Genomic DNA, 22093 nt, shown 5'->3' with positions numbered 1-22093 from the left:
GACTATTTCTCCAACAACATGGTTCCCAGAAAAAACAACTGCTATAATTCCATTTTGTAGCATTAAAGATGTTTCTGCTGAAGAAAAATCAGATTAGAGACAGGAAAAACATCCCAAGTTTAAAGTTGCTTTTGGTACAATAAAATGATGGTGGTGAAGGTGAAGGAATGAAAAGGCAAAGAAGGCAGAAAGCCAAAGTATGGAGGGAAGATGTCAAGTCCACATTACAGGGCCCCCTTTTATTCAATCACCAAATCCTATCTCACTCTACAACTGACATTTAAAATCTTTCCATGCTTTCCAACATGACAGCCAGCAGCTACATACTGACATTTAAATTAAATTTAAAATCCAGTTCCTCAGACTCACTAGCCACATTTCACATGGTCAAAGTCCAGTTACTCAACTGGACCATCGATAGAGAACATCTCCATCTTGGCAGCAAGTCCTACTGGATAGCACTACAAATGATACAGAAAAGTAAAATAGGTTAGGCACAGTGGCTCATGCCTGTAATCCTGGCACTTTGGGAGGCCAAGGCGGGCAGACTGCCAGATGTCAGGAGCCTGGGCAACATGGCAAAACCTCATCTCTACTAAAAATACACACACACACACACACACACACACACAAATTTGCTAGGCATGGTGGTGTACGCCTGTAGTCCCAGCTACTTGGGAGGCTGAGGCACAAGAATTACTTGAACCCGGGAGGAGGAGGTTTCAGTGAGCCAAGATCGTGCTACTGCACTCCAGCCTGGGCAACAAGAGAGAAACTCCATCTCAAAGAAAGAAAGAAAGAAAAGTAAAATTATATTTAAATAGTTCAATAATCTCTTTCATACGCAAGTTGAATATCCCTTATCCAAAATGCTTGGGATCAGAAGTGTTTCTGATTTCAGATTTATTCAAATTTTGGAATATTTGCATTAAATACTTACTGGTTGAGCATCCCAAATCTGGAAATCTGAAATCTGAAATGCTCCAATGAGCATTTCTTTTGAGCATCATGCCAACATTCAGAAAGTTTCAGACGGGAGCATTTCGCATTTTGGATGTTCAACCTATAATAAGAGCTACTGCTACTTTAAAATTTTGGATTTACTTTGTTCACAGACATTTCCTATAGAAGCATTAGCTATTCCTTCATTTCTCACCTTCACTCTATGGATTGACAGGGACAATGGGTATTTGTATCATTTCTCATAAGTTGAAAAAGATACGAAAGCACCTCTAAATATTATCTATTTATTTTGAATATAAGTGAACAGAACGTTAAAGAACGTACATCTGAAAACACCTGCTTCCTTCTCTCAATTCCCAAATAAAGCTGTTTTGCAAAACCAGTGCTTTTAGATACACTAAAATTCCTACTCCTTGGTATTTCAAACACTGTTAGTGAAACAGGACTGTGCCATGTTATTAACTAAGCAGCACTGGCAGACATTTTCCAAAGAAGTACACTAATAAACATTGCTGCAAGGTTGTAAGATGCAACTAGGATACAAAATAGAAAATTTCCTAAAGAACTCCTTAAAACACTTTTGTCTTTGTTACTGCATTTTTTTTCTTTTTTTTGAGACATGGTCTCACACTGTTGCCCAGGCTGGAGTGCAGTGACACAATCTCGGCTCACTGCAACCTCTGCCTCCCAGGTTCAAGTGATTCTCCCACCTCAGCCTTGCAAGTAGCTGGGACTACAGGCACGCGCCACCACACCCAGCTAATTTTGTGTTTTTTTTTGGTAGAGACAGGGTTTCACCACGTTGGCCAGGCTGGTCTTGAACGCCTGACCTCAAGAGATCTGCCTGCCTCAGCCTCCCAAAGTGCTGGGAATACAGGCATGAGCCAAGGCATCCAGCCTTGTTATTGCATTTTTCCAGTTTTACCCTGAATGATTCTTTTCTGTTGTCCTTTGTTCTCTTTCTCCTCTCCTAGATCTCTAAATGTTGAAGTCTTTCGGGGTGGGAGTGAGGGGACGATGTCAGTCCTGGACTCTCTTCTCTTTCTATACTCTTCCTAGGGAATTCCATAAATTTCTATGGGTTTAAATACTAACCACAATAAATGCTTATGACTCTCAATTGATCTCTCTGAGTTTCAAACCTATACATCCAACTGCTTTCTTAGTATCTCCATGCAAAAATGAACCACAGGCATCCCAAGCCTAACAGTTCAAAAATAAAACAGTATCTCCCACTTTCCCTTACCCCAAAATCTGCTCTTCCTTAAATTAATAATTTATACCATCCACTCCACTGTACAAACCAGAACCTAAAAGTCACCCTTGATAACTCCCTCACCCCAACACAGAAGTCACAATCAGATCTTGTTGATTTCACCTCCAAAATATATCTTCAATCCACCCTATTGTCTTCAAATCCATTGACATCTTTTTATTCAAAGAATTTGCCAAAATTTCTAACTATGTATTTATTTTATATTTATTTATGTGTGGTTTTCTTAATATCTGCCTCCCCCACTCAGCATAAGTTCCACAAGGGCAAGGACCATGCCAATTCTATTTACTGTAGGAGCCTAGTACCTGGCACAGAGTAGGTACTCATAATATTTATTCAGGCCAGGCGTGGTGGCTTATGCCTGTAATCCCAGCACTTTGGGATGCCGAGGCAGGCGGATCACCTGAGGTCAGAAGTTCACGACCAGCCTGGTGAAACCCTGTCTCTACTAAAAATACAAAAAAAAAAAAAAAAAAAAAAAAAATTGGCTGTGTGTGGTGGCACGTGCCTGTAATCCCAACTATTTGGGAGGCTGAGGCAGGAGAATTGCTTGAAACCGGGAGGCAGAGGTTGCAGTGAGCCAAGATTGTGTCACTGTACTCCAGCCTGGGCAACAGAGTGAGACTCTGTCTTTAAAAAATAATAATAAATAAATAATAATTTTTATTTGGTGAACGAATGAATCCTTGTATGGAAAAGGTGTTAGGGAACGCAAAAAAAAACCAATGAAGATTCTGCTGACCAGCAGAGCATTCAAACACTGAACTGGAATTGTGGTGCTCCCCAATTTTTGCTTAAAAAGACTCTGTTGGCAAATTTTAATCTTATAGAACTCTTATTTTATACAAAAGGTTTTTTTCTTCCTTTGAACCAGTGACTTGGATTAAGACTGGAGAAGTCTATAAATAAGTAGGGAGTTTATATAACCAGAGATTGGTCTCAGTAGGCCTCAGATCCCACTACAGAAAAAGCAAACAAGTTTTTGGCATTTTGCTTCTACCAAACTCTGTTGTTATTGGCAAATACAAAGTTTATATCTATTTTAACCATGTGTACATGTCTGCACTTGTACAGACATAGAGGACCTCAGTTCATTCTAAATCACTTGTCAAGTTCTAAGTGTTTATATATAAAAATGGCAGTTTTAGTTGCCTCTTGGAATCCTCTTAAGGGAATGGAAGAAATAAAAAATTCGTAATCTCTCATCTTGGAAAAACCTTTTAAAATAATATTTCACCAATTTAGCAAACCTGTATACTAATGCTAACTCTATAATGATTTGTTTTGTTTCAATATTTTCAAAATAGCCTGTCTACATTCTTGTTGGTTAACAGCCCTGGCTGAGGCTCAGATCTTTCCTTTCCTGTACACAGATAAAGGCATTTGCTCACTTCCAGATATTCCACAAAGTAACCACACTTCAAAGATGGGCAACTTTGCAGCTGGGCTACCATTTCCTTCTCCAGTCATTTACATCAGTCAATATTTCATAAAAGGATTACTTACTGTAGCTGGAAGGATAGAGATTATGTAGCCATCTACTCATTTTGCAGATGAGGAAACAAGGATCCTAGAGAATGATACAGGATTTATATGATTTTTTTCCCCTTTATGTGGATTTGATTGCCTCACTATAAATTTAATCCTTGTATTTCATGATTACTGCTATATAAGCTTTACACCGGAGATATTCTGGGTTTTTAAAAATTTTTATTTTCTTAGAGATGCGGTCTTACTATGTTGCCTAGGCTGTTCTCCAACTCCTGGCCTCAAGCAATCCTCTTGCCTTGGCTTCCCAAATGTTGGGATTATAGGTGTCAGCCACTGTGCCTGGTGAAATATTCTGTATTATCAAGAATGTCAGTGCAAGAAATTTACTCTGTTGTTGACCTATTGTCTTCACTTTGGACAGGCTATTGGGATCTCAGTGTTAATTCCAAATTCAATAAAACTTGGAAAAATGGATCAAAAATCCATCAGTCTCAAAAATTCATCAGTCTCAAAGATGATGCATCCTAATTTGATGGAATGCTACATGACAAAACAACTGGTAAAACTCAAGGTAAAATCACCGCCACTCAGCAAGGCCAGATGATCTTAATCAATCCTCTTAATCAAAGAGTTTATGGCATGCAATCAAAATGATTTTGTTGTCAGGACCTGCATGTTTAACAGGAGCTCTACCTAACTTAAGGCTGCCCTGAAAGGCTCTGCAATGAGGTGAACGAGAAAACCCATCTTTCTTGTAGCATCCATCCATAATCTAGGAAATTGATATTCATGCATTCAGTCAGCCAGTCAACAGTAAATGCCTACTATGAAGAAGGCACTATTTTGAGTCCTAGGGGTGCAGTAAAATCAAAACAATCTTCTCACTCAGTCATATCTGTGTTCAGATTAAACCTCTAACTCCTTCACTCTTAACCACTGACCAAATGAAATCTGGGCAGTTAACTGTGGAAAGCTGCTGATCTCAAATTCCTTGGACTAGGAGTGCTCAAGGATGTGGAACATCATTTCCAACTGTTTCCTAACACATTCGGTTCTCTAACATTAAGAATCTTCGAGCCAAGAGAGACTCAAGAGGACATTTAGTCCAATTTTCTTGTTTTATAGATTAAGAAACAAGAGGTCCTGGAAAAGAAAGTGACTTGCTTAAGGACACAATGGCAGTTTGACAAAGATGACTAAAATATCTCTATTTTTCATAAACATTATGCCTAGCTCTGGTTTTCAGAAACACACATTTGCATTTAAAAGTTCTTAATCATTTAGCTTTACTGCTTCTCCCCAGTCTGCTTTGGTAAATTCTTTCAACTAACCAACATACTTATTTGAAAAGAACGGGAAGGATATGGCCAGTGATTGGTAATCTTATATGCTTGGTACATTAAATGTACCTCATTTTATTCTCACAGAGTTCTGCCTTAACAAATGAAGAAACAGGAGACTCAAGAATAGCTAATTTTCCCAGAGTGGTTAAGAAGCACCCCAGGTCTTATTCCAAAGCTCACACTCTGGCCTCTACCTAAATGTTGACACCACCAATCAACAAACTATCTCTTGGTTTAGGAAAGAACATGCTCACTGTATAATTCAAAAGCAGAATCACCCTTTCCTGCTAATCATCTTTTTAAAAATGTAAATCAACAACTGTTTATATCCCTGTTTTCCTTGGGATTGGTTTATCTGAATAAAAAATGAAGCATGAAATTATAAAGTTTTTCACCAGACAAAATTAAAGTATATTTTCCCCATAAACTCAACAGAAAGACTACAAACTATAAGTCCAGGAGACCCAAAAAGAACAAAAGAAAGAACTATCTGCACCATTTCTCATCAACACCAGGTCAGCCTAGAAAATTTCACTTTACTCTAGACCCTTCCCAGAATCAAAATGGGCAACAATTACCTCATCTGAATTTAATCCAGTGGTTGCAGCCAGAGGCACTTTCACACGTAGCACTGTGCTGGTCACCTCTTTTATGTCAAATGCTAGGGAATCAAGGTCCTCCTTGATCCACACTGCAGTGGAGGAAGCCTCCTCTAGAACAGGAGTTCCTTCTTCTGAAATAAGCACTGAGTCAGTGTGGGCAGAAACTCCCAGGAAGGGCACACCAATGGGGAAAACTTCCTCCATAGGAGGCACTGCAGCAGCTGGGATGGCAGGCACCTCTGGGGTGGGCACTGAAGCAGCAGGGATGGCAGGCACCTCTGGGGCGGGCTCCTCTAGGTTGGACACTGCAGCTGCTGGGGAGGCAGGCTCCTGGGGGGTGGGCACTGCAGTTGCTTGGAAGGCGGGCTCCTCTAGGTTGGACACTGCAGCTACTGGGAAGGCAGGCTCCTCAGGGGTGGGCACTGCAGCTGCTGAGGAGGTGGGTTCCTCTAGGGTGGGCACTGCAGCTGCTGGGGAAGCGGGCTCCTCTGGGTTGGGCACTGAAGCTGCCGGGAAAGTGAGTTCCTCTAGGGTGGTCACCATAGTGGCAAGGGTGGGCACTGAAGCTGCCAGGGAAGTGGGTTCCTCCGGGGTGGCCACCACAGCTGCAAAGGAGGCAGATTCCTCTGGGGTGGGCACTGCAGCAGCTGGGGAGGCGGGCTCCTCTGGGGTGGGCACTGCAGCAGCTGGGGAGGCGGGCTCCTCTGGGGTGGGCACTGCAGCAGCTGGGGAGGCGGGCTCCTCTGGGGTGGGCACTGCAGCAGCTGGGGAGGCAGACTCCTCTGGAGCGGACACTCTAACAGCTGCAATATCAGGCTCCTCAGGAGCATGCACTGTGGTAGCTGAGGTGACAGGCCCTTCTGGTGTACCATCCTCCTCTGCAATGGGTACTGCAACAGCTGTAACAGTCCACTCTGGGGAGAACCCTGCAACAGCTGACATACTCTCCTGTGTGATGGCCACTGCAACAGCTGGAGCAGTCTCCTCTGGGGAGGACACCACAGTAACTGCAGCAGTCCCTTCAGGGACAGACACTGTAATAGCTGGGACAGTAGCCCTCCCTGGGGCTGATACTGCAGCAGCTATGACATCCTCCTCCTCTAAGGAGACTATTGAAGCAACTAGGATGTCCTCATGTGGGAAGGGCACTATAGCAGCAGCTCCATCAGTTCCCTCTGGGGCAGGCACTGCGGCAATTGAGATATCCTCCTCTGGGCTGGGCAGTGCAGCATCTAGGGCATATTCGCCAGTGGGCACTGCAGCCGTCTGGGAAGGCCTCTGGAGGATGGGTCTCCATTCCTCTAAAACTGCTTCAGTAGTACCAGCCTCAGTAACTTGTTTCTCTGGAAGAATATTTAGGAATGAATCTGAATCTCTCCTTTCCATCTCCCCTCCCTCTGATGATGCCACATTCAGCTCAGGCTCTGTATTATTCACAGTTTCCACTCCATCTGGATTAAGTCTCATTTCTCCATCCAGCAGGTGCAGACTCAAAACCTCTGACTCTGGGGACTTCCTCTGGAGATCCTGGAAGACCTGCTCTGGGAAGTTTCCGTGGAAATGTGCTGGGGCTTGATCCTCCAAAAGCACGGCTCGATAATCCAGCTCTTTTGACTCACCATCCTCATCACAAACTTTCTCCACGGACAATTCACAAGCGACCACATTGCCCATCGACGTCAGACTGTTATTTTCTTGATTAACAGTTACATTCCCACTTTCCAAATGAATTTCATCTGTTAGTAAATTTGATTCATATAACACCTCTACTTCAGATCCTGAGGTAACATCTGTTAGTTCATGATTAAAAGCAAAACTGAAGGTGATCCTCTCAATGCACTCCTCACCATTCCCCTCAGTTTGACTGCAGTCTCCCTGGGACAAATTGCCATTGTCTTTGGCCAGCACAGAAGCAATGAAGCCTGCTAATTTTTCTTCATGAGAAACCCTGTGATCAGAGTTCAGCAGTCCCCCTGGGTCCAGCTTTTCCAGTGAATCCAGATCAGCTGGCTGTGTGGACTTAAATTCTGCAGTCCTGGGGCTAAAAGGCACTTTTTCACATTCCTCCTTGCTAACAGTGGAAGTGTCTCTCATGATATCAACGTGGGCAATAAGTTCCACAGCATTAGGCACCTGAGAAGAATCCAGGGTATTAAAATGTCCACAATCCAATCCAGTATCATAGTCTTTTGCCCTTACATGTAAAAGGCCTAAATGCTGTTCCTTTTCTAAGGCAGCTCCTGGAAAATGACTAATTACAAGTAAATTTTCCCCATCCTGGGATGCAGCCAGCCCTTCAGAAGAGGTTTGATTCTGTAGCTCAACTACAGGAGTTACTCCTTCTTCACATAAACACTCCTTTTCAAGTTCAAGAAACATCTGCACTGAGTCTGTGTCAGAGAGCTGTTCTGCATCAATAGGACCCACAGTACATGCTGAATCTGAAACAAGACCCTCCAGCCCCTGAGCAGTTTTGTTTGCCACCTCACCAAGAATATCCTCACCTGTAAGAACACAATCACAATTCAGGGGTATATCCTTGGGAACAGCAGCCAACTGGTCCTTGGCTGGCTGTGGGTCATCAGGGCAACAAATCTGACCAAGAGATAGGTGGCCAAAAGTCCTCAAGACAGCAGCTAAGCAATCGGATCCATCCTCCACCACTGCTGTGTTTTCTTGTTCTCTTTCTTCAAAAATATCTGCCAGGCTGTTCTTCTCATCTGCCATCAGAAAAGTCTTTTCCCTCTCTGACAGTTTATCTTCCTCCCACTCTCCCTCAGCCTCCATCATGATCCATCGCTCATCCTCCTCAAACTTTAGCTCAGACTCTGTTTTCTCTCTCAGGCTGGGGGTTATGAGAACATGCAATTCTGGATCTAACAGCTCTTCACTCAGGCAAGGGGAGAGAGGTGGCATTTCCACAGTGCAGGCTGTGTCCCCAAGGGGGTGCTGCTTCTCACTGAAGCCTCCCTTAGCTAAACTTTTTGTGGCCCTCGGCCAGGTTGCACTTGAGAATCTGGATTCCTGCATTACATCTGTGTTACCACTTGTTGCTGCAGCTTCTGATTCTAGAGGCTGGAATTCATGGGGAGGGTTTGCACTGTGCTGCTGAAATCTAAAGTTCTGGCAGTCTCCACTTAAGTTTTTTACATCTTGCACCTCTGGAATACCTAGGGATTTGGACACATGTTCCAGAGTTACTGACTCTGACTGAGGTTCCCTGTGGTCCAAATGACCAGAACTTTCTGTTAATGCAGAACTGGACTCCTTCTTCTCTTGCAAGGAAGGATTTGAAGCACCAGCTTCTGACACCTCACTGAGAGAGGCTTCTATCCTCTCTGCAAATTCTGGGAAGTTAGGTGGCATGAAGGACTTCCACGATCTCCTGTTAACATTGTCTTTGCGTTCTGCATTTGGCCGCCTTCTGGGTGGCACAGGTGCTGATTTCTGCACATCACTGCTTAGCTTTAGTGCATCAAATATTATCCTCTCATCCAGCTTCTTACCTTCTGGTGCTCTAGATTCAAAAACATTAGATGCTGCTCCTAATGTACCATTGCTGGATATAGTACTTCCTTCCATCTTTTCCATGGTGCTTTTTGAAGTCTGGTTAAGCTTTGACCCCTGGTCAATTTGCTCATTTATCCTCATTGTATCATATATAGACCGTTGTGGAACATAGCAGTCCTCTATGTAGCCATCCTCCTCCTCTCCTTTCCCCAGGCAGGTGGGGTTCCGCCTTAAACAGTCTGGTCTGCTGAGTGGCTTACCCATCCTTTTTCAATCAAGATGAACCATAAATCTTTCAAAAGTATTTTTCACAGGTTCCCCCCAAATGCATTCTACATAAGTTATAAATCCTTTTAGTTGTTCATACCCCAAACCACCAACTGCATCTGCCCTCCAGAAATTCGGCCTGGAAGTCCCGTTTTGAAACCATTCTGGGAGAAGCTCTAAGACAAACAGCTTTTTCCTCACAGGTTAGCAGCCTCATAGTTGACAGAGAGACGATATAATTTAAAATAATTCCTTGTATGGCTTATGGTTTAATTTTTTTTTTTTAAAGAGCACTGCTCTTTCAAATTCAGTCAACAAAAATCATCTCATATTGACAAGTTTTTTTCGATATCTAGTTCCACTCACTTCTCAACGAAGCAGAGTTGGGAGCAGCAAATTTATGCCGATTGTATCCTTTAATAACAATGGCACAGCTTCTCTAGTCTTCAAGTATGGACCAAGCTCCTAAGAATTCCTTTCATTTTATCCTCAGTTCCAGCCCTGGAGAGTCCAGCTGGTCTGAATTAGCCATTCGTCCTCCCTAGCTGGGGTGTTTGCATTTGAACTGGGATGGTCGGCGGATATTCCTGCAACTTTAAACACAGGAAGTCCTTCATTCGGGGCCAGCTTGGGGCTTCCTGTCTCCAAAACATCATGGCATTGTTGTGGCTCCCAGGCCAACCCTGCGCTGTGGCTGCAAAACAAGGCGAGCCGAGCCCCGCGCCAGGCCTTCGGAAAAGCGGGCGGGAGGGCGGGCGGCAGCAGCGGCCGCGGGTCTGTCGGAGGGGCTCGCTTAGCAAGGCCCGCTTCCCCGCGCCATGCCGCGCGCCCCGAGGGCCAGGGTCGCCTCACCGCAGGTTGCAGGTGGCTCCCGGCCGCGCCGGCCTCAGGTCCCGCGCTCAGGAAGTTAGTTTGTCCCTCCGGCAGCTGAGTCCCGAGTGCTGTGGGCGCCGCCTCCCCCGCCGCCGCCAGTCCCCGGCCCGCAGCCGCCACGCCGTGGGCTGCATGACAAGCAGCCGCCTCTATTCTCCACCACGCCGCCGGCCCCGCGGCCCTGCTGTCCTCCCCGCCCGCAGCTGTCACGGTCCCGGCATGCAAACTTCTGGCTGGGAACAAAAGGCTCCGCTCGGGCCGGGCGGGGGGCGAGCCCTCCTCCCCCGCGCCGCGCGGCCCGCTAGCTAGCTCGCTCGCTGGAAGTGCTCCGCTGGCTGGCGGCTCTCCTCCCCCTTCCCAGCGCCGCCGCGCTGCGCCGCCCCGCCCGGGCAGCCCCCTGGAAGCCGGGGAGCGCGCGACGCGGAGAGCCCAGGGAGGAGGGCGCGGGAGGGGGCGGGGCCCAGCGGGGGCGGGGCCGGGGAGAGGAGCGACCCCGAAAGAGGAGGGAGCGGGGGAGAGGATTGGAAGCGGAGGCGCCGAAGGAGGGGCTTCTGCAGGATTCGGAGCGAGGGACCCGGGGCGTCAGCCGTTCACGCCCACCGCGCCCAGGGGCCAGAGGGGAACGCCCCGCCCCCGGAGAGGGCGCAAGGAGAGGAACGGAACCCGCGCGAGTCTCGGCTGCGCGGCGCAAATCCCCTGACAAAGGAAAGCCCCGCCCTCCTCCCGTTGGCCCGGCCCCTCCCGTCCCCGTCTCGCTCCAACCGGCCCGGCTCCGAGCCCAGCCCTAAGGCGAACGAATCCAGAAGGGGTGCCCCCGCTCCCCCAGCTAGCCGGCTCCGGCGAGGGCCACTCGAATTCCCGTGTGCCGGCAGGTCGCGCCGGCTGGGGTGGGCTGCCTGCATCGCTCTCGGCTCCAGCTCTGCCGCCAAAGGCTGTCCCTGCTCCTTCCAATGTCACCTTTAGCGCGCCCCTTGCCGGACCGAAGAACGCTCCAGCCTTAAACCCGGCACTTTCCCGGTGCCCCAAAGGAATTCGGTCACGCTCAGAGACCAAGTTATTGGATAACTCTAGGTACATTCTACCTTCCCTCTCCCCCTTCTCAAGTATATCAAGTCCTGATCAATTTTCCCACCAGGATTTCTCTGCTCACAGACCTGAGTGGTATCAATGAAGAGGAAAATGGGGTGTTGGGGGAAGGTGGGGATGCCAACAGCTGAGCCCTACGACCAAACACCTGGCTCCTTTATAGCTGCGCACAGCCAAGGAAACCTGAGCCTCCTTGGACCAGATGAAAAGCATGGGTATTTCAAATCTCAAATAGAAAATACTAGAGAAAAGTAGCTCACAATCCCGTCCTCCACGGCCTTTGGCTTTTAGAAAAGCCACCTGGTCACCTGGTGATTGTTAAACAAAGAAAGTACAAAGGGCAACCCAGGAAACTGTCCACCAGAGGCAGCTGCGTCTCTGAAGGGGTCCAATACTCTGTTCTCTTTTGATGGCCATTCTCTGATTTTATGAAGGAAAAAAACATCTATTAAAATTCGGAATCCCTGTCGGACCATGTTGTCAATATATATGGCAAAACTTATGGAAAAGTTATTTCTACCCTTTACACAAACAGTAAGTGAAATCAACACCTGGTGTATGGAGATCTGGCACTAAAACCTTGAGCTGAGCCTTAGGCTTACTTAGAGAATCAGACTGGTCCTTGGCAAAAATGAGAAGTGAGCTGAAGCCTGTAATGGGAATTAGGCAACTAAAAGACCTTTCTCTGGTAAAATGCTTTACACTTCATTTCTCACTTCAACAAAGGCTGCTGATCAATTTTACCCACTCAAATCCAAAAGACTCTGCCCATCTGTAAACTGAAAGGGGTGGGGAGGCAGACTAGGTTGTGTCTTGACACCCTTTCCAGTTTTAATATTTTTTAGTTCTAAAACTTTTAGAGGCACTGCCCCAGAATCCTGTGTCCTCTTGGTCCTATACTGCCAAGACACTAGAAACCCTGTCCTATGAAGAACAAACAGTACAAGAACCAATAATGTTTGACCTAGAGAAAGTTCTAGGAGATGTAATTAGCATGAAGTATCTGAAGGGCTGAGACGTGGGAGGAAGGAAACTTGCTTTGGATGTCTCCTTAAGCTGGCACACTAAGATCTAAGATTTAAAACCAACAAAGAGCTTCTCACGGCTATTCAAAGAATAGGGTGTCCCCTAAACTGGTGACTTTCCTTATCCTGGAGGTGTTTGGGCAGAAATTCAAGCACTCATTTGGCAGAGATTTGGGAAAACAGATTCACAAATCTTCTGCAGTTTGTTCAGACAAATTTTAAAGTCATTTCTAACTCTGATAACACCATAATCCTAAGGACTGATAGCTTACAGATCTGATACTTAACAGTTTAGGGAATCCAGGTTTTAATTTTCCTTTAATTATTCGGCACAACTGGAAAAACTCAGGGAAGGAAAGATCAATTTTACTAGCAAATCTCCCTGGTCAAATACATTCACTTAAGTGTTCAGATATCATAACAGACTGTTTAGCATGCCAGGGCCCCTCTGGTTGGAAGAATCTCAGGAATTCTGGCTCTGGATGAAAGATGGGTGGTTATTCTATTATAAAGAATTTTTGTTTTTTTTTTTTTTTGAGTGAGACTCTGTCTCACTGTGTCGCCTAGACTGGAGTGCAATGGCGCAATCTTGGCTTACTGCAACCTTTGCCTTCCGGGTTCAAGTGATTCTCCTGCCTCAGCCTCCCGAGTAGCTGGGATTATAGGCACACGCCACTGCACCCAGCTAATTTTTTGTATTTTTAGTAGAGATGGGGTTTCACCCCTTGTTGGCCAGGCTGGTGACCTGACCAGGTGATCCACTCACCTCAGCCTCCCAAAGTGCTGGGATTACAGGCATGAGCCACTGTGCCCAGCCATAAAGAATTATCTTCATGTGGAATCACAAACTTCATGAGCAGAAATTCCTTTACTGTTTCCTCACCAAGTCAGGTACCAACCAATCCAGCCTATTCTTAAATAATTCCTTCCCACATCTATCTACCAATATTCTTACCACTCTCATCAGTGATCCACATAAATAAATAAATGGAACATTTCTACAACTGAAATTCCAATTCAAATTACTTATTATCTGTAGTCACACTCTCTCTAATTAGGGTTTTCGGAAAATAAATTTAAATACACCCTAAAGAGAAATTGCATATAGTAATTTAATCCTCCCACCCCACCTCCAAAAAAACCCCAAAACGCAAAGCCAAAGAATGCTCTCTGAGTGCTTTGCTCTTTTTAAAAAATCATCAATGTGTGTAGAAATAAATCAAGAGAGGAAGCACAAGGTCTCCTCCATGTCTTAATTTTTATCTGTTCATGAGTTTCTCCTTAGTTTAGGTATGTGGAACTCTGCCAATAGCCATCTCAGTGACTGAAATAAATACCTGATACGGCTTTTCACCTCTTGTTGCCCTGATAGCTACCAAAAAAAAAAAAAAAAAAAAAAAAAGGCATCTGTTCATTTCACATGCTATGTATAAACGTTTTAAAAGAGAAATACAGGGAGCTCCAGAGACCTTCTTCAGATATTTCCCCCACTCCTGTAACCACAAATATATGCACTGAAGCCAAATTTCAAATGAGTTTCCAGTTAGTTGATTACAGAGTTCAAAGAATTATCTACTCATTTTGAAATTCCCAAGTACAGAATTTGGTGTTAGATTTTCCTTCAGTGAACTTAGAAGAAAGAAAAACCCTGGCCCTTCCAGCTCCTTCCCGCAGTCTTCCTAATGAAAGACAGCCGGGTGGAGTCTTCTCACACCCTAACATAGCTCCCTTTCCAAGTTTTGGACCTGGCATCCTGCCCTTGTCTGCTTCAGACTTAAAATGCCAGCCCTCTGGGACAGTCTGGAGACCCCAGATTCACACTTCCCTAGATTCTATGATGCCTTTTCACCCACCTTGATGGGTGCTCTCTCCTGAAAGACTAATTCTGACTGGAAGAGGATACAGAGGACTGGTTGGATCTTGCTCATTTTAAATCTACACAATGCCTTTCATCTTAGGATCTTTAGATTTTACAAGCATTATTTAGTAGCAAGTAGAAACTCCACAGTGTTAGTCTGTACCTGTTGGGCATCAGTCACTGCCATCCTTTGGTACTTTTATTATTATAAACATGGCTACAGAGTGGTTCATAAAGCAACACAGCATGACATGAAGTTTGCTTTAAGTGGGATACTAAAGATTTTGATGCTATTTGAGCTCTCATGTACTCGTGAACCCATGAGAAAACTTTCCACACACTCTGCAGGAACTCTATGACCCCTGTAAGCCCTTTCCTGCTTGTAGACTTTCCAAAAGACAGTGTATTAATCCTCTTTTTTAGACTAATGGTTACCAAAACCATGGTGATGACAAAATCATGGGGCTTTGCAGGTTAGAAAAGACCTGACAGAAGGGTGGGAAGAAGGAAGGCAGGAGGTATCAGAGAAGGCTTTGTGGAGGGAATCACATTTACTCATTAGGATTTCAGATATACAGAGATGGCAAAGACAAATATTTCTAAGAAAAGAGCCAAAGGCAGGACTCTAAAGCAGCAAATTCTGGCTGGGCTCAATGGCTCACGCCTGTAATTCCAATACTTTGAGAAACTGAGGCAGGGGTATCCCTTGAGGCCAGGAGTTCAAGACTAGCCAGAGCAACATTGCAAGATACTCGTCTCTACAAAAAGTTAAAAAATTGGCCAGGCATGTGCATCTGTAGTCCTAGCTACTTGGGAGGTTGAGTTGAGAAAATCGTTTAGCCCAGAAGTTCAAGGTTACAATGAGCTGTAATTGTGTTAATGCACGCTAGCCTGGCGACAGAGTGAGATCCTGTCTCTAAAATATTTTTTTTTTTATTTTTTTTATTTTTTTCCCAGACAGGGTCTCACTTTGCTGCCCAGACTGGGGTGCAGTGACATGATCTTGGTTCACTGCAACCTCCACCTCTCGGGTTTAAGTGATTCTCCTGCCTCAGCCTCCCAAGTAGCTGGGATGACAGATGTGCACCACCATGCCCAGCTAATTTTTGTATTTTTAGTAGAGATGGGGTTTTACCATGTTGTCTGAGCTTAAGCGATGCACCCGCCTAGGCCTCCCAACTGCGCTTACAGCATGAGCCACCGTGCCCAGCAAAAAAACTTTTTATTTTATTTATTTATTTATTTACTTGAGGCAGAGTCTCACTCTGTCGCCAGGCTGGAATGCAGTGGCGCGATTTCGTTCATTGCAACCTCTGCCTCTCAAGTTCAAGTGATTCTCCTGCCTCAGCTTCCCACGTAGCTGGGATTACAGGCACACACCACCATACCTGGCTAATTTTTCTATTTTTAGTAGAGATGGAGTTTCGCCATGTTGGTCAGACTGGTCTCAAACTCCTGACCTCAGGTGATCCACCCACCTTGGCCTCCCAAAGTACTGGGATTACAGCCCCAAGCCCGGCCCCCCAAAAAAATTTTAATGAGGACTTTGGGACGGGGTGCTCACTCAACTGTCACTTATATTATCTCATTTAAAAAACCCAAATCTTTATAAATGAAGCTTAGGGTGGCAAGCATACTTGTCCAGAATAATACGGCTAGTAAAAATGAGGAAGAGGGCTGTGAAAGTAATTGCAGAGGAAGAATATTTGGGCTTCACAACTGACCAGAGAGAAGGTAGAGGTTAGAGGGAAAAAAACAAAGATAATGCCATATAGTGTTACTCTTAGGTTACTAAGATCATAGTAGTACTTATTATAAAACAACAGCAGGAAAGAAGAAAATATTTGAATTCATTTATTTTAGACCATTCTGTATGTGAAATACTAAAAAGTGACCCATGTGAAGGTGTCTAGAAAGGCCCCTCACACTAAAGAATCAATATTGGGATAGAGATACAGATTTGGGCCAGGTGTGGTGGCTCACACCTGTAATCCCAGCACTTTGGGAGGCCGAGACAGGCAGATCACCTGAGGTCAGGAGTTTAAGACCAGCCTGGCCAACATGGTGAAACCCCGCCTCTACTAAAAATACAAAAATTAGCCGGGTATGGTGGCATGCACCTGTAGTCCCAGCTACTTGGGAGGCTGAGGCAGGAGAACCACTTGAACCCAGGAAGTGGAGACTGCAGTGAGCCAAGATCGCACCACTGCACTCCAGCCTGGGAGACAGAGTGAGATGCCATCTCAAAAAACAAAACAAAACAAAAACAACCAACCAAACAAACAAATAAAAAACAAAAGAGAGAGAAAGACAGATTTGGAAGCCTTTCCCCATGGAACAGTGAAAAGCTGCCATCTCAGAGGTTGAGTGCAGAGAGAAGAGACAGATGACAGAGTTTCAGGAACCACATGTTTAAGAGATAGGAAGACAAACCAAAAAAGAAAGGAGAAGGGCAGCCAGAGAAGAAGATGGAAGAGCACAATGTCCAGAAAGTAAATTAACTTTCAAGAAAGAAGATCTGATATTAAATGCTGCACAACGAAAGAGGAGAACAGTGAGGTAGACAAGGCCACTAGACTTGGCAACTAGGAAGCCAGTGAATATCTAAGAGAGCAGTTTCAGCACAGTGATGGGTGTTGGATCAGATTAGAGGGGGTTAAGGATAAGCAGTGGTGAGAAATAAGTATGGGTCCTTCCTTCCTCTTGAGACTGTGTTCTTTTGACTTCCATGACACTGTGGTATCCTGATGCTATCTTTCTAGCCAGTCCTTTGTCTCCTTGGATTCCTCTTCCTATCCTCTTGAGGCAACTAATTTTACAAGGTTATATCGTTGATTCTTTTCTTTTCATCCATTCACCAAATATTTATTGGGATTTACTATGTGCCCTAAACTATGCCAGGCACTAAGAGAGTGAGTGATGAGCAAGACATAGTCAGAAGCCTACGTTCTAGTAAGGGAGAAGGACATTCATTTTAGTCAACTGCATAATTACTCTGAAAGAAAAGCACACCGTGCTATGAGAACATGGGTCATGGGCCTCAACCTGGCTTGGAAGCTCAGGGGAGGTTTTCCTGAGAAAGTGATGATGTGGGCCTCCCCCTGGGACTGAGAGTAGTCTTTCCAGTTCCAGAGTGGCATGATCATCGCAAAGTTGCTTGGTTATTTCCATGAAAGAGGTCCCTGGGTTGAATCACCTTTTTTTTTTTTTTTCCTTCTTTTTGAGACAGAATCTCACTCTGTCACCCAGGTGGAGTGATATGGCATGATCTTGGCTTCCTGCAACCTCTACCTCCCAGGTTCAAGCGATTCTCCTGCCTCAGCCTCCTGTGTAGCTGGAATTACACATGCCCACCACCAAGCCTGGCTAATTTTTGTATTTTTGGTAGAGATGGGGTTTTACCATGTTGGCCAGGCTGGTTTCGAACTCCTGACCTCAAGTGATCTGCCTGCCTTGGTGTAATCCCAAAGTGCTGGGATTACAGGTGTGAGCCACTGCGCCCAGCCCCGCTCTTGAATATTAGAAAAGAAGGCAGAATAAATAATACAGAGAGAAGAGATTTCTAAAAACCATCTCTTTCAATTTGTTACTAAGGAAAATTCTTATCATTGATGACAAAGAAACAAACAGCTTAGGTATGAATTTAAAGAATTAGACCAAAACCAGAGCTTATCCTTTGAGAATGAATTGCAAGATGACAGAGATATAAAATGGTTCACTTGATAAATACAATTAATTCAAGATGGAGAAAATCTAAGGCACATACAATTTCTTTGAATTATCTTCTTTCCTTGACTGATATATACACATGACCAAATGTTAAAAACATTAAAAACACATATTTGCTGAAACTGTAAAGAATTAAAGACTTTCTGTAGAACATTTCAATCTGGTATGAGATTGGCAGACAGATGAATTATATCTGTATTTTAAGCTGCTTGCCTCTGAAACTCTGCCGATATTTTTCACCTCAGCCCTCAATGTTTTAATTAAAGATTGATTAATATTAAGAGGTGTCTTTCCTAAAGATGCTGACTTAGTAGTTGCCATTGTACGGTAACAAAGGAAGATAACATGGTCTACAATAAAAGCTAATTAGGCCAAAATCCCTGAGATCATTAGAGCTGATCTAATGGGCACTGAGAGGCTGGGGAAGTCACTGAGCTGGTAATGTCTTCTGGTTAATTCTGGTTAATGATTTGAAAATAATATTAATTTGTAGAGCATACAAGCCAAGGCCAAAATGGTCTCAGAAAAACCTGCTGGTTGTAGGATTCTGATAGAAATGCATAAATGAAAAAAATAATGAATAAACATGTATGTATATGTACGTGTACATAAAATATATTTTAAGCTGTGTTGAGTCATGACCTAAACTTGCCTATTATTGCCACTCTAGGGCTAGAAATAAGCCCTACACTATTGTTCCCACAAAAACTGCTCAGGAAGACTGTCCATCCACTTGTTTCATTGTTATCAAACTAATTTTACTTTATCCTCATAATTTCCATTTTTCCAATTTCCAAGAAGAAAAAACCAATCTTCTCTGGTGCTGGGCCTTAGATCAAGTCTTCTGGAGAATGATGATCGCTAGTCACAAAGAGGGGTAACTGTTCTTATTAAAAAGATTTCACAGGCTCGATACAGTGGCTCATGTTTATAACCCCAGCATTTTGGGAGGCTGAGGTGGGCGGATCACTTGAACTCAGGAGTTCAAGACTAGCCTGGGCAACATGGTGAAACCTCGTCTCTACAAGTAAAGATACAAAAATTAGCTGGTTGTGGTGGTGCATGCCTCTAATCCTAGCTACTTGCGGGGGTTGAGGCGGGAGGATCGCTTGAGCCTAGGAGGTTGAGGCTGCAGTGAGCCGTGATCATGCCACTGTACTTCAGGCTTGAGTGACAAAGTGAGACCCTGTCTCAAAAACAAACAAAAAACAAAAATGAAAAAAAATTCAAAATATTCTAATTTATATGTCTAGATAAGCTTCTTTTTTTAAAAAGCATATTATCATCTAGTGAGCTGAGCACCGAATATAAGTCTAATGCTTTTAGATATATCACTTCACTTAATTTTCATAAAAATCCTAAAGGTATGATTTACCAATACTTGTATTTTATAGTTAAAGTAAATAGGATTCAGAGAGGTTAAGTCATTTCCCTCAAGGTCACTCAGCTAGTAAATGATAGAGCCAGGATTCAAACCTGGATACTTCTGACTCAAACTTGTATTCAGTTTTTTTCACTACACTAAACTGTCAACTAATTGAGTAAGTACCAATGACTCTGTGCATAAAAAGTAGCACATTTCTTTCTTAGTTTTGCTCTCTTATACTGAAAAAAGATTGTGTTCCCTTAACATATACTAACTAGCAGAGAAGGAAGGAAGCCCAGAAGGAAGATGGAGAGCTGAGGAAATCAGGCTAAGATTAGAATTTCTTCAGGACACACAAGGATACATATCTCAAGTCTTGCAGAGTAGACAGCATTTTGAATCCTAGAGCTCACATGGTTTATGAGAAATAAAGAATGTTCATCCAGTCAGTCAAATGTTCTCTCATCTCCAACTATGTATATACCAATATGCTAACTACATTAAGGGACATAAAAGTGAATTAACTGAGGGGATAGGACAGATGAATATAATCAGAAAATGTCAAAATTAGGTAGTATGTAATAAAAGTCAAGTGAGTTATACATTGTAAATGATTAAGAGATCAGAAGTAGTGAGCCGGGGAGATTAAAAGCCTTTATAAGGCCGGGCATGGTGGCTCATGCCTATAATATAATCCCAGAACTTTGGGAGGCCGAGGTGGGCAGATCACCTGAGGTCAGGAGTTCGAGACCAGCCTGGCTAACATGGCGAAACCCGTCTCTAAAAAATACAAAAAAATTAGCCAGGCATGATGATGCGTGCCTGTAATCCCAGATACTTGGGAGGCTGAGGCAAGAGAATCACTTGAACCTGGGAGTCAGAAGTTGCAGTAAGCCGAGATCGCACCACTGTACTCCAGCTTGGGTGACAGAGCCAGAATCCACCCCCCCCCCCAAAAAAAAAAAAAAAAAAAAAAGCTTTATAAAGAAGTGGACTTGAGCTATGACTTCAGAAATCAAATACGTAAAATGTATAAGGAGTGTCTGGGGTAACTGGATGTAGTGGATGGTCTATATAGGAAATACAACTGGAAAGATAGTGGGGATCATATATGTCCAAGACTGGAAACATAAAAATATGCTAGTTCTGAAGGATACCACCATTTATCAGATCAGATGGCCCTCGAATTGCTTTGGAGGAAGGATAAGTACTTACAGAAAGAACTGTGAATACAGACAGAAGGTCGGGAAATCATTTTGGAGACCCAAATTTTAGAGGGCTATAGCATAATTTATGTCTGTTTTTTTTCCATAGGAACCATGTACATATATGCTAGATATCCAATCACACTAGCTCTCTGCATTCTTAACAGAGGGTCCTTTGTTCCAAACAGTAAGGCTCAAAAGAAACAGAGTCTGATAAAATCACACTGAGATCAGTACTCCCAGCTGGTGCAAGGGCTAATGCCATTCCATAACACACCCTACAGGAAGCAGCCTGAGATACACAGCTGATTGATTTCCACAGCAGGAGCCTTGTGGCAGTGTGGGGTGGGGACTGGTCAGGCGTGGAGAAAATTCTTCAGTCGCTGACTCAGATTAGTTCCCCAAGATCCTGACTCTATCTGTATAAGTCACTCCCGGAAGCAACACTATTTCTTAACTAATTTTCTTTAAAGAAGAGGAAAACCACAGAAGCATTCCCAGGAAGTGGAACTATTTAATCAGTTAACTCTTACTTGTCATGGGATCTGAAGATGGCAAAAATCAAATTCCCTAGCTTTCTAGAAGTAAGCTGAATAATTCTTTCATTGTAAGGGGCTGTCCTGTGTATTGTAGGTTGTTTAGCAGCACTTACTAGATGCCAGTAGCAGCTTTTCCAGTCATAACAATAAAAAATGTCTCTGGGCCAGGCATGGTGGCTCATTCCCGTAATACCAGCACTCTGAGAGGCTGAGGTAGGCAGATCATTTGAGCTCAGGAGTTCAAGGCTGGCCTTGGCAACATGGTGAAACCCTATCTCTACAAAAGATACAAAAATTAGCCAGGCATGGCAGCGTGCACCTGTAATTCCAGCTACTTGTGGGGCTGAGGCAGGAGGATCACTTGAGACTGGGAGGTTGAGGCTGCAGTGAGCCATGATTGTGCCATTGCACTCTAGCCTGTGTGATGGGAGTGAAACTCTGTTTATAAAAAAAAAAAAAAAAAAAAAAAAAAAGGAGTGGCGGGAAGTGGGAGTTTCTGCAAAGCTTTGCTTGGTTGACAACCACTGGTGTAGCATAAACTTTGGTGCCAAACAGACCTTCCCAATCCCAACTCTAATATTTACTTGCTATGTGGCTCAAACAAGTTATTTCAACCTCTTCAAGTCTAAGTTTTATTATCTGCAAAATGGGATTTTAAACATCTGATTTACAGAGTTTTTTTCAGAGATCATTTAGACTCAGATCTTTCTTACCGCATTTACCACTACATCACTACCACTGTAATTCTCTGTATCTGTTTCCCTTACTATAGATGGTCTCTGACTTAACAATGGTTTAACTTAAGATTTTTCTTTTTTTTTTTGAGACAGAGTCTCGCTCTGTTGCCCAGGCTGGAATGCAGTGGCATGATCTTAGCTCACTGTGAGCTCCGCCTCCCGGGTTCACGCCATTCTCCTGCCTCAGCCTCCCCAGCAGCTGGGACTACAGGCGCCCACCACC

The 22093-nt window shown here is 44.1% G+C and overlaps 1 protein-coding gene across 42 annotated transcripts in view; it reads right to left on the bottom strand.

The window, feature by feature from the left end:
- Positions 1-22093, bottom strand: part of MACF1 (microtubule actin crosslinking factor 1) — a 409997-nt gene that overhangs the window by 69692 nt on the left and 318212 nt on the right. The window contains exon 1 of one of the 42 annotated variants that reach the window (XM_031667277.1): positions 5652-10219. The exons of the other annotated variants lie outside the window; for them this stretch is intronic. Coding sequence (XP_031523137.1) covers positions 5652-9449 — 3798 coding nt within the window. The 5' untranslated portion in view covers positions 9450-10219. Of the gene's footprint in view, positions 1-5651; positions 10220-22093 lie in introns of those variants that run through there. 42 annotated transcript variants of the gene reach the window in all.

The sequence above is a fragment of the Papio anubis genome, chromosome 1 (genome assembly GCF_008728515.1).
Source record: "Papio anubis isolate 15944 chromosome 1, Panubis1.0, whole genome shotgun sequence".
Taxonomy (NCBI): Eukaryota; Metazoa; Chordata; class Mammalia; order Primates; family Cercopithecidae; genus Papio; species Papio anubis.
The sequence above is the reverse complement of the archived record's forward strand: the minus strand, read 5'-3'. Positions and strand labels throughout refer to the sequence as shown.